General features: G+C 38.4%; 1 protein-coding gene across 1 annotated transcript in view; it reads left to right on the top strand.

Moving 5' to 3' along the window:
• The window catches only part of MDN1 (midasin AAA ATPase 1), a 3,484,183-nt gene that overhangs the window by 2,252,568 nt on the left and 1,217,684 nt on the right, over positions 1-13,931 (top strand). The window contains exon 59 of the mRNA XM_044071809.1: positions 9,272-9,442. Coding sequence (XP_043927744.1) covers positions 9,272-9,442 — 171 coding nt within the window. The remainder of the gene's footprint in view (positions 1-9,271; positions 9,443-13,931) is intronic.

The following is a 13,931-nucleotide window of genomic DNA, read 5'->3' as shown; positions in this document are numbered from 1 at the left end:
AGGTTTAGGCTGTGTTCCAGTCATCACTTATTGTTTTGTCCCTCTCTTCTTCCAAGAGAATTTGAAAGTCAGATGTGGTATTAATGAGAACATCATGTTTGCAGTTATCTGCAGACTTGTACAGCCACAGGCCCTTGATGTCCGGGTCTGAGATTTTTCTTCTCTTTTTCTAGTTGATTTTATCTTACTTTCTTCAGATTTATTCTTTGCTGACATCCAGGCAGTGTAGTAACTGACAAGGGACTGAATGTTACCCAACCATTTGGGCTTCACTGGCTTTTTTATGCCACTTTTGTTTTTGACTTTGTGTGAGCTCTGATCAACACACTTTTGAGAAGGCAGCCATCTTGGGATCTCTTCAACAAACCACAAAAACTGAAGCAGTTCCCAACAGTCATCCAAAACAGGACAGATATCCAAACGTCTTGAAAGAAAACAATTTTATTAAGCTCCAGAAACGCTTTTCGTTGTTTTTTAAAAAAAAACAACTTCAGATTAAAACATTTTTAAAAACCGGGGGTTTAAATTCCCCTCTTTCCTGTCACATGATTACAATCAACATCATCAGTGGTTATTCACATGGTGCTTAGCAAATAAAACCCCACCCCTCCTTTCGTTTGTAACAAAATTCTTCAATGTTATAAAAACCAATAATTAAATGCGTAGAACTTTCTTAATGTTCAAGTAAAAACATTTACTATGGATGAATACTTCATGGTCCAGATATCACGTTTAAATGTGTGAACTAGGAACAAATTGTTCTCTAGAACTACCATCACTAAAGTTATTTTATATTTAAAGTGAAATGGCCACCAACCCTCTGCAAGACATATATTATGAAAATACATATTTGAAATAATTCAAAAACAGCTGGCAATATACAACACAAGAATGGATAAGATGTACTGAGATGAAATGACTGCTCGTACGCCAAGGATACAAATAGGATATACCCACGATTTATTGAACAACAATAGCTTCAGGTTTAGCGCTTTCAAATTAATACCAGTCTTCCTCAGAACAAAGAAATGCAGTACCCCTTTCATATTTATACACTTCATATAATTAAATAATAATATAATTGAAAACAAAAATCCGCCAAAAAAATTAAAGGGGCAAACCATCATTTTCTTGCAATAATAACTACTATAGCAACACATACATTATTCCATTCTAAAAAACATAAAAAATAGAAAAATATGTAAACATAGGCTATATAAAAATGTTTAAATTTAAAACAGCTGAATTAGATATATAAACATTGATGTTTATAAAAACTATGTATTTTGTGCTTTATTTTGTACATGTATATGAAACAATACTAAAACTGAAAATATATATATATATATATATATATATATATATATATATATATATAATCATACCTAACCACTCTAACCTATAAATACCAGGTGTGAGTGAAAATATGAAAATAGGTATAATACCACATACCAGTTATGTACTAGTAAACTATATACTAACATATCTAGAATAGCTGATGAAGAAGTTTTTTCTATGAGGCTAGAGCTAAAAAAGGTTTAATACTAATAAAGTCATTTAGACCAGGTAGTCTCGTGGAATCAGTTAAGATTTGCCATTTACTCTCCAATTGTGCCAATCTCATTTTCCAATTACCTCCGAAGGGTGTATCAATAACTTGATCAATAATAGAAAAGACAAATTTATGGTCTTCACCCTTATCTAATATGTGCCTATATAACGCATTTTTAGTATCACACTTAGATATTTTATATAGGTGTTCATAAATGCGTTTTTTCAGCTGTCTTTCCGTCTTCCCTATATAATGTACATTACATTTTGTGCATATGGCAATATAGACCACCTGCTTGGTGTAACAATTACCTGTCCTACATTTGATGATAGTGTGACAAATATCATCCAATTTTATAACCTTGTCCATGTTAATATAATTGCATTGGCGGCACCTTCCACATTTCGATGTGCCTTTGTATATATCATGTGCCTGTTTATTATGACTAGCTCTTACTAATAGCTTCTTCATATTGGGAGCTGTCTTAAAAACTATTCGAGGTTTACTACCTAATATATCTTCCAAATCCATGATAGTTAATGTCTTCCAGTATCTCTCTAAAATTTCTTTAATAATGTAGGTGGTAGGAGTGTAGGTAAGTATGCATACCCTTCCAGATCTGTCTCTGTCGAGAGGTACCTGTTGCTCCATTTTGTAACAACCTAACAAGGGTTTATACTTGATTCCCCATTCGTTATGCACATACTTGACTACATCCATAACCATCTTTTCGGGGTAAGCTCTACTGATAAATAAATCCTTGATGACATTTAATTCAAATTCCAAGATCTGTTTGTTGGATGACATTCTCGCTGCACGTATGCATTGCCCTTTGATGACATTTTTGAAAACATATGGAGGGTGATTACTACTAAAATGAACGTAGTCATTCGAGAATGTGGGTTTCCTATAAATTCTAGATGTGAATCCACATACATCGTGACTCAACAATACATCTAAGTATGAAATTTCTTTATAACTATAGTTATAAGTAAATTTTAAAAAATCTACTGTATTATTGAGGTACAACATAAATTTATGTAATCTTTCCACTGATGCATTCCACAAAATAAAGATGTCGTCCAAATATCTAACATATAAGACTATATCTTTAAAGAATTCACTCTTGAACACATGTTCGGATTCCCAATCCGCCATTACCAAGTTAGCAAAAATGGGAGCACACGCTGCTCCCATGGCTACTCCCTTGGTCTGTCTAAAAAACTCCCCTTGGAATGAAATATAGTTATAGTCTAATACTAGTGACATCATATCACAGATTAAAGAAACTTTTTCCCATGAGAAATCGGTGTACTTTTTCAAACTTCTTTCAAAACACTCCAGGCCCTCATCCTTCGGTATACTGGAGAATAGATCAATGACATCTACAGTCAAGAAAATTAAATTTGCACTCCATTTATCATTCGTTATTTCCCCCAAAAATCTCCAGGAGTCCTTCATGATATGGGGAATATTATCATACACTTTCTTGAGCCATCTGTCGATTAATTTCCCAATATTAAAAGTTTTGGACCTGGATCCTGAAACAATGGGACGAAATGGTGGATGCTCAATAGATTTATGCACCTTGGGTATACCAACCAATTTCGCCAACACAGGATAATCCATTTTCAAATAGGTATATGTATCATTAGAAATTCTACTATCAATGAGATATTCTTCTATAATCAGATCAATACGTTTATGCCCTATATTAATTTGATTAATTGAAATATTTTCATAATTACCTGAATTATATAAAATATCATGTATTTCCTGATAGTATTCATTAGCATAAAATGTCACGGCTCCACCTCCCTTATCGGGTTTCATCACCCTGATTTCTCTATTGTTCAAGATATCCTGTAAACTTTTTCTCTCCATTGGAGTCAAATTATCTAATATACCATTACCATGGAATTTCATTTTATTATGTGTCCAATAAATATCATTACATACCAATTGCTCGAAATTATGAACATGTGAATTCGAAATAGGTATGTAAGTACTATTTCTCGTAAGGTCAGTTCCAGCTATCCTTTTACCCCCTATATTGCTATCCTTGTTTTTATTTTCGTTAACTTTATCAAATTGTATAGCTAAATTGAGCTTCCTACAATACATTTTAACCTCCTTAATATTGTCTACCAGATCCCATCCTGTCATGGGTATGAACTTCATCCCTTTACTTAAAAGTTTAGCCCAAGAAATGTCTGTCTCAATTTCTGTGTAATTGAAAACCTTAAAACCTTCGTATACAATAATTTCTGGTCTTTGTACCTTACTAATCTCTGTAACCATACTTGGGCTTGTGATTTCAATGTCTCCATTGTTGTCTACCATGTTAAAATCAGATATGTCAATGGGAAGGGTGGCTGATTTTATCAGAAACTGATTTACATCCTGTGCCATTGTTTTTGTACATTCCGTGCTGGGTGAAATCTCCCGCCCTGAAAATTTTCCTCCCTAAAATAATTCTTTGACTGTTTCCTCTTGGGTGGATTGTTATTATGTGCTTCTATAACCTTATAGCTTGGCCAAATATAGGCTCTATCATTTTTGTATGCCTCTGTCACGTGTCATTTTCCTATTTTTTCTCTCCACTATACTATGCACATTGTTATCCGCATACGTATATTGCTTCAAATACAAATCTTTCCAACACTCATAATCCTGATGATGAGTGATGGTATAATTCATGTGTTCCAATTCATCAGCTAATTTAATTAATTTACCATCCTGGTACTTAACTAGTAATTTCATATAAGCATATCCAAATCCATCAAACAATTCATTAAAATCCTTAATAACATCACTTGAAAAATTAATACCCAAAGGGAGTTTTAAAAAACCTTAAGCCTATCGGTACTATTTTAAGCTTGAGACATTTACATAAATAATTACAATCAATTTTAGTATTTTTAAAAGCTACTAATTTTTTACCAAAATCAAAAATAAGATCCTTCAATGATGTATATAAAACTTCTGAATTTGAACATTTGCCTTTAGTATTTTCCATGTCCAAATTAAAAAAATCCTGACTATCACTCAAAAATTGTTCAAAAACATTATCTTCATTAAGCTTTTTGCCATTACAGTTCCTTCTATTTACATAATGAACATGTTCGACCAGTTTAACATTATAATGGCTTTTGAATGGGCTAGAAATAGCCTGTTCAAAATTGTGTATAACAGTACCTTTTTTGTCCAACGTATGCTTTGTTCTGTTGTTAGAATACTTTTTCAAATAAATATTCTCCTTAGGGCGAGCACCTCTATATTGTTTGTCCGCTCGCAACCTACAAAAACTAAAGTCAAACGTACAGTCCTGTTCAGTATTGATATCATGGTGTTCGCGTAGTAAATGGTCATCATCGTTGTGCAATAAATCCAAAACCGTAATATTATCGGTCCTGCCACGCTCCGAAGTGTCTACATTAGAATTGGAAGCAGGGTTCAGAGCAAAGACACCGTCTGTGTCTCATAGGGCTCTAGGAAAGCCCACATCAGGTGTACAAACCTCACCGCATCCATGCGGTTTGAATCTCGGACTGCGCGCCTGCGCAATAGGTGACTTGCTTACGCTGATGACGTCAGCTTCTTCCTCGGACCGAACCGGAACGAGATGTGCTGTAACAATCTCCGAGGAATTACGAGAAGAATCTTCTTTGTGTTTTATATTAGTAACCAGTTCAGAAACCAAAGCAAGTATGTTGTGCACTTCACCCTGAAGTGCTGTCAAGTCCGCTCTAAGTTCACTAATATCCTTCTGCGACAATGAAGCAGTGGGGGAATCCATCTTCTCAGCCATCCAAAGAACAACTCAAAAACAGCTGGCAATATACAACATTGGCGTATATCCTTGGCGTGTATCCTTGGCGTACGAGCAGTCATTTCATCTCAGTACATCATATTTGAAATAATGTATAAATATATATGTATATCTATAAAATATGGATAGGCAAAAAAACTAAATACCTATTTAAACTTTTTAATTTTAAAGTACACATAAGGGAGCTTAGTTCATTTATTCCTGGATAATGGCAGGTATCCAACCTCAATTGCCAAAAGTTTGATTGGCACAAATGAAAGGAAAGAGTAGCCTACTCATCTTTAAACAGGTTAAGTGGAGGGTTTCTTCTCCAATGCCATATTCACAGCAGTGGTGAATGAAGAAAGTGACATTGATAGTGTATTCATAATTTAAAAAAAAGATATATATATATATATATATATATATATATATATATATATATATATATATATATATATATATGTTGAAGGATGGATTTAAACACCATTAATTATGGTGTCTAATCCATTGGGATGCTAGAGCTTTCAGTTGCTGCAGATTAAGTTGGAGAACAGTAGTAGAACATAAGCATAATCCAGTAGACCTGAATGTGTCTGCTACCAGTCATCATTTCTTACATGGGGGGGTCCTCATGTAGTAAATGAGAGTTAGTGGTAGTAGCAAATGGTGTGTAAGAGGGCAGTTGGGTATTTAGCTCGAATGCAAACATTTTGACGAGAGAGTAATGCCATGCCACGTTAGTCTCTTAATTTTCAAAAGTACCTGTTATTCTCATTGTGTTTTATCATATGAGCCACATAAGTGCAACATTTGTTCCTGTAGCTTAAACACATATGAGGATTCATGTTGGTCTTAGCCCAGTTAGGCTTTAGTTTGTAAAGCTGTTATGAGTGTGCTGAGAAATTAGTTTTCTTCACCCCATCTAATGAAGTAAATTTGTGGCCTAAAAGTATGATTTGACTTTTGTCTCCCTTTTTGATGCCTGTTTAGAAATCCATTTAATGTCTTCCTTATTGAAATATTTGGTTGCTGCTTTCCTCCCAGATAATCTTTAGACACTGTGGCATGTGTGAGAGGTGCCCAGTTTTGGACTATTCTGGCAGAATAAGTTATTGATGCCTGCTTCCTCAATGTTTCCATCTTTGCCTCTTTCACTGTGGAGAGAAGAGTAGCTGTTTGATGGTGGATCAGTTACTGGGCTTCTGGAGATGAGTCTTTCTGGTGCATGCCCCTTTCCCTTTTAGGAATTGCAGTCCTTTTCTCTTCCTATGGGGTCATCAAGTCAGAGGGAGAGGCATAGTGTGGTGGTTTTCTTGTGGGATTCCCTTTCTCTCATTTGCTTCATATCTTGAATGCATATTCAGTGACACAGTTCTCGCCCTGAGACCTTCTTAAGGACTGAGGGAGTCAACGGAGATTAGTTGCAGCTGTAGAGCTATAGTATCTTCCCCTGTGACTTGTTGGGATTGGCACCTTTCCCCCTTATGAGGCAGTGTCTGGCTTCCTTAATTTTGCTTAGCTGAAGCTTTGACTTTATAGGTTTTGACTTCAGCTTGGTCCCTTAGCAAAAGGGGGGGTACTGGTAAGTTTTTCAGTTTAATTCCTGTGAGAGCAGCTCTTCAGGGGGACAGAGCAGTACTTGATGTCTTCATAGTTGCTCTCTTCAGGTGGTTGTTTTGTGATATGCTGCTGTGCCAAGTCCTCTTTTTGATCTTTAGCAGAGGGCAGGCTTGGGGCCCTCCTCCATGCATTCAGGCTGCTCTGTCTTGGGGAGAACTGCTTTGTAATCTCATTTCATGATCTTTCCTTTCCAGGTTTTAGACAGCTTGCCTGCATAATATTGGGATCTTAGCCTGTTATCCATGTTCATGGGTAATTATCCATTCTTTCAGTATGTTGGTTCTGTAGGTCTTCAGGGGAGTTAACATTTTCCTTCACTGGGGGTCTTGTGGTTTCTCTCTCTCTCTCAGAAAGTAGTCTTTCTCCTTTTTTATCCTTGTGATTGGTGAGAACTGAGAGGAAAGATGAGCCCCCTCATTGTCTTACTGATGTTTTTTTTTTTTGGGTGGCTTACATGTGAGCATCTAGATCCTGTCTGAGAAAGACTGATAGATTATGCCACTTCCAGGGCCCAAGAAAATCATCATTGTCTATTCTTTTTTGGGAGATAACATTTTGGTTCTCTATGCCTATATGGTGTTCCATCCTGTAGCCTTTGTTGTAGTTTGCTGCTTTGAGTAAGTGTCTCTTCTTGCCTTCCTGATCTACCTTTGGCAGGCTTGGTTGCTCTGTCCCTTTTTGCCAGCTGTCCCCGTTACAGCTACTGTTAGGCTTTTGACAGTCCCTCATTTATTGCTACTTCAGGTTGATTATTTCAGGATCAACCAAACCAAATGAAATATCTATGAAGTTTCTCCTTGTTAGCTTTAACAACTGCAGGGTGGCCTAATGGTTAATGGTTAAGGTGTTACAAGCCAAAACACAGAACCTATCAGTTACCTATGCAGAAGCCCTTCCCCCCAGTGTGTCAGGAACTGCCCTCTTTCTATCCAGTTACATCTGCATGATGATTCTGTCCAATATTGGCTGTTGGAATTCTCATATCCTTTGTTAGGAGTGCAGGATCTTCACTGTTACTATTGATTTTGTAGGAAGATGTTCTCTAGTGATAAACTGGTGAGCTAGCAGATGCAAGGAATGAATTAACTTGTTTGCCAAGATTATATGTGATGTACCTTGTCATGAGCATGTATCTCTCTTGACCCTCCAAGTATGGGAGCTTCGAGAAAAAAATACAAATGTGTGGTAAGTGAAGAGCATATCGGTGAAGGCCTCTGGAAAAGTGTCTTTCTGGTGCATGCCATAGAGGAGGGCCCTTCTCTTAGATAACATGATATGTTAGGAGCATAGCCACTGTGCCAAGGAGAATTAAACTGAAGATTTGTTGATTGTGCTTACTTTAGAAATGTGCCCATGTGAAAGTGTTAATCCATTGCAACATGTAACTTATAGCATACCATTACTAAACATTAAGGTATTGACTTTAATTCTTAATAATGCATCATGTTGCTTTTTGTTATATCTCCATAGCCAAACAGGTTGCATATCTAGCTACCTTTTGGGATTCTGCACAAGTGTTTCACCCACTGCAGACAATAGTTTCTAAGTAAGGTTTGCTCACCACATTGTTTGACATTTTAGCTGCCTTTTGGCAGCTTTTTTTGCCCTACCTCTACCACAATTTTGTGGTAGCCTTCAATTGTGTAGTTTTGGCAGAGGGTCCAATGTTAATTTTATTTTTATAAGTGTATTATCTTGTTTTAAGCATATATTTTAAAGCTGTAACCTCTGTTTCTATGGTTATTGTCATGAACTGGCGATCCATGGGAGGAACATATGTACCTGTTACCTCTGCTACTGAAAATTATGTATGAAAGCTGGTGGAGTGCACACCCCACAGGTGATGCAGGCAAAACAGGAGTGGAACAGCACAAGGAGGGTATACTCCCCTGCATCTCCTTGTAGTGCAGGGAATCATTTTAAAGATAACTGACAGGCTTGTGTATCTGTTTACACCCCCACAGGTGATGCAGGCAAAACAGGATTAGAACAGCACAAGGAGGTTATACTCACCTGCATCTCCTTGTAGTGCAGGGAACCATTTTAAAGATAACTGACAGGCTGATGTATCTGTTAATTATGATGTATACCCTCAGCATAGCTGTACTTTGTGAACTGTGGTGTTACATGTGTGAACTGTCAAAATTAATATGTAAAATAGTGCATTTCCAACTTGAAGGATGGCCTTTATATAGTTCTGATTGTCTCAGTGATATAATCAGTAATCGGATTTATCATGTAAATCTTGGACAGATTTTTGACATTTATTTCTTTTGTCCCCACAGCCTGCATCTGAAGACTTGAAAGTGCTATGGGCAGACCTGGTTTGCGGTGTGCTAGATGCATTCTGGAAGAGCAGTGTTTCAACAGATCCTGCGTACTGGGCAACTTGGAAACCACTCATTTCTACAGAGGAGAAACTAGTTAAGAAGACCATCCTTGAACCCTCACTTAAGGTCTGTTAAGGAAAAAGTAATTTTTAGCATTATACGTATAGCTATGTCATCATACAGCTCAGCAGTGTGGCTGAGTGTAAACTTTGAGAATTTTTTGAACTGTATAACAAAATTAATGGTGTTTTCCCATTGATGGCAATTGTAAACTGATATTGGCAAGTATGCATGCCGTCCTTTGTTCTTTCTGTTGTACAGATTAAATTTATCGACTTACCTTGCTTCCCAAACATTGCTTGAAATCAACCATGCCTATATATACAGTGTTCTGCTTGAAGGCCAGTCCACAGGCAGACCAAGTTGTAAATGATTCATTGAAGTGAAATCTTGAGTATTTCATTTTGTTTAGTTTTCACGTGTCCTTAAGTAAGATTAAGTATTACATTTTCAACTTGTTTGATGTAGAGACGTGAATCTTTAAGTTTTCAGGTTTTAAGAATTTGTATTACACTTGGGAGTTATGCCTGCGTGGGCAGAATTCTAAACCAGGTTAAAATTGAGCGCAAGCCTCCCACAACCACCATACAGGAAGTGAAACCCCAGTACATTCCTTTACATGGTATTCCCTCGTGTCTCACAGCTTTGAAGAAAGTTAGGTATAGTTACATTAAGTTGCCTAACCTTGTTGTCACATGGTTCTATAGATAAATGCCATATATTTAGCAGCTCCTTTGACGTGCATTATCTTTAAAAAAATTGACTCATTTAGCCTTATTCTGAGTCCTTCTGTGCACACATCATTGATGAAATGTATAAAAGGCGGGTTTTGAACTGATTTTAGTATTCCGAAGAAGTCCATAATACTGGGACGAAAGCACTTACTTTTTTAATAAATATTGGAGTTTTTTGTGGGTCCCTTCTCCCTCCTTCCTTCATTTCTTGGTTGGTATTTGCATTTAGCTATTTGGGTACACATCATTCATAGTTTTTTTCTGTACTCTGTTGAGCAGTCTGGAGTTGATGGATCTGGTAATGCTCAGTTTTGTGCCTTGGCTCTTTCTGTTTTCAATGCAGATGTTACATGTTGCGTCGTAAGTAACTGACAGTAGTGTTTCTTTTGTGAGAGATGTTTGTTCTTCCTGTTAGATCAACCATTGACACCTTCCAGTTATTGCACTCAGTTTCAGCTTTGAAGGGAGGTTGGGAGTCCTTTGATATAACAATAAGCCTTTCCATAGCTGACTGTCATTTCTCAACCATGGATTCTGAGCATCTCCGTGGGGGTCTCATTTTAGATTGCTGTTAGCCTTTTTGTAGTTTTGATTAGTAAAGGGCCCAGAAATTGTGGCTGGCTTTGTACAACTGGCGTGTGATGGATTTGCCACAACATTTATGGTGGAAGACAACACGGATCTCAGATGATAGTGTGTTTTCTTTGAAGACAGCAGTGGGTGGCCATTCAGTTCAACTCATTTAGATTTGCTGCTTTTTGCCATCATTTGTTTTGCCAGTGTTTATCTACTACTTTTTAACTTCAGTTCTTAATACTGGTTGCATTTCAGAGTGTTTTTTTAAGCTCACTGCTATCCCATGTTCAGCCCCCCCACAATTGGTCAACCCATTCATTCAACTTTGAGGCAAGTGATAATTACGGGAAGCCATCATCGTGATAAGTAAAGAGTTTTCTAATTTTAGAAACTGGTCCCTCCCGGACTGGCATACATGCCTGGTGATATAAGGGCCTTCAGTGCCTGCCTGCACATGCCCCATGAAGGCTTCCATGCAAAATCTGGCTTGGCAGGGAAAAGTACATGTCCCAACTTGTTGCTGCATACCATGCAATTACCTCCTTAGTAGGTGCCAGTATTTCATTGAGTTGGACTTTCAACCTCCCCCAAACGAGCAAGCTGCTGGTGTGACGGCTGCCTACTCCAGTTCTTTCTACCTGCCCCTTCTAGGGCCTAATCTGCTAATCCGTCATGGGACATGTGCGCCATAGTCGGTGCTTCATCCATGTACCCTGTGGAGCTGGGGTACTTCATACTGTTAGATTGTCGTGAAGCTTTTCAACTTAATCATTTAAAACTTGGCAGTTAACAGAAGACTGTTTATAGATTACAGTTTAGACTGTATTTTTGTATACCTTCAGTTTGTCATCTTGACAAACCTAGCGTTTTAATCCTATTTGCTCCTATATTATTTATCTTTATTTTATTTTTCTTCAGTTTCTCAGTTTTTAAGTTTTACTGCTTATCATTAACTTATTTTTTATAGGTTCATAGGTTGGTACTAGGCTATCAGTCCTAGGGCCTATGCAAGCCTAGCCATAACAATTCCCTGGATATTTCTTCCCACAATATTTACTTCCCTGGACCCCTGTGTAGCAGGGCGACTGACATGATCCCGGGTTGAATTTCTTATCTACCATCCAATTGTCAAGGTTCCTTTTGAAGAGGGACAAGGAGGCTCTCTACTTAACATGTATGGGCAGTCTATTCCAGAGTATGGGGAGTCTCTGCGTCAGGAACCTATCCCTCCAGCATGTTTTGTTCATTGTGATGACGAGGTTTAGCTCCCTGGAGCGTGTGGCTCTGAGGGTTTGGGATTTCTTTACATGGAGTATGTCCAGCAGCTCAGGGTTTGACATGGCCTTGTATGTTAAGCAGAGATCGCCTCTGAGTAGACAATATGCCACAGAGTATAGCTGGAGTTTTTTTAGACAGTCACCATAGGGCATCTGCTTTAGGCCTTTGATTCTTTTAGTGAGGTATTTCTGCGGCCTTTCCAGCTGTTGCAGATGTCTTGTGAGGTGCATACCAAATGGGGCATTGTACTCCATAATGGGTCTAATGAAGGGATGAGTACAGTGGGGACAATGACCTCCTTTTTTCAGGATGAAAAGCCCTTAGTGATTAGGTGTGCCACATAGGTTTTTCTGACTGTTGTGGCGATGTGGTTATCGAATGTGAGACCACTGTCCACCTGTGTCCCGAAGTTTCTCATAACACTTTTTGTGTTTAATGTACTGCCACCTATGTAGTAATTCATGGGTACATGTTTTTTCCCAACTGGGATAACTATACATTTCTTGGCATTAAGCTTGAGCCCATGGCTCTGGCATCAAGCATCTGTTTCTGTAAGGCCGTTTTGTAGAATATCCACATCATTTGGGGATTCAGAAATGGCTCCCAGTTTGCAGTCATCTGTGAACTTTGTTAGCCAAAGTTCCTTAGTGTTGGCCTGTACTTCAGAGAAGTAAATGCCAAACAAGAGCGGTCCCAGGACTGGAACCCTGAGGTACTCCACTTGTCACTTGTCTGGAGCTGGATTTTGGAGTCTGCTACTTTTATAGTCTGGGTTCTGTCAGTAAGCCAGTTGGCAACCCATTGAGTAGCATAGGGATTTATGCCCAGCTTAGTAAGTTAATCTATGATCCCAGAGTGGGGGATGGTGTCGAAGGCCTTGGCGAGGTCCAGATAGGCTGTGTGGACCGCCTTACCCTCGTCCACAGCTCTGGAAACTGATTCAAAGAAGTCAGTCAGGTTCCGGAGACAAGATCGGCCCATCACGAGTGGGGTTCAGTGTTTGAAGGTTGCCAATGTCTTTGTTTATAAGTTTCATGATAATGTGTTCCATGCCATTGCAGATCAGGCTCGTCAGACTGATGGGACGGTAGTTCCTGGGATCTAAGGTGGATTCCCCCTTGTGAAGCGGGATAATTGTAGCTGTGCACCACTCAGTGGACACGAAGTCTGAGGTGAGGCTATGATTAAACATGACACTTAGGTGAGGTGCCCGGGATGTCATCTGGTTCCATGGATGCTGTATTCTTAGCTTTGGAGAGTGCGGTTTCTACCTGTGTGGCTGTGATTACCGGAATTTGGTAATCTTTTGGAATTGTGATGGGCCCTTTAGGGGGTGAAGTTGACACTAAATCGATCTGCCAGGATATTGGTAATATCCTTGGGATCAGTATATTTAATGCCATTCTGTGTAGCTCAGAGCAGATCTGAGCATTGCTATTTAGATTCTTGACGTAACTATAGAATGCCTTGTGGTGGTCTTTGGAATCTTTGGCAATTTTATTTTCGTAACTAGCTTTGAAGGATTTTATGAGGGCTCTCAGCTTCTTACTGAGGCTGGTAAGGGAGTTTTTTGCATCCTGGGATTTTCCTCTCTTCTGCAACAGTTTCTTCCTTCTATTGTATAGTTTGTTTATGGCAGAGGACCACCAGATTGGCTTCCTTTTTTTGGAGGAGAGCGTCTTGGTTTTATTTGGGATGGCATGATTCATGCAAGAGAGGATGTGCTCGTACAGTGCCTTAGTGTAGGATTCAGCAGTCAAACTTTCAGATCCCATCTGCATGGGTGTCATGAAGTTGGTCAGTTCTGACTTGAGTAGAGCAAGAATTTGGCTTTGAAGAAGTTTTTTACAGAGGTTTCCTTACTGGGGAGTGGGATGTGGATGTCAAGGGTGATTTGCTTATGGTCAGACCTGACCAATGGGGGGGGTGACCACTGGTGTGAAGCATCTATCTCTCATGTTAGTAAT

The sequence above is a fragment of the Protopterus annectens genome, chromosome 1.part0, assembly GCF_019279795.1.
Source record: "Protopterus annectens isolate FY-2018-M chromosome 1.part0, PAN1.0, whole genome shotgun sequence".
Classification (NCBI taxonomy): domain Eukaryota; kingdom Metazoa; phylum Chordata; order Ceratodontiformes; family Protopteridae; genus Protopterus; species Protopterus annectens.
The sequence above is the reverse complement of the archived record's forward strand: the minus strand, read 5'-3'. Positions and strand labels throughout refer to the sequence as shown.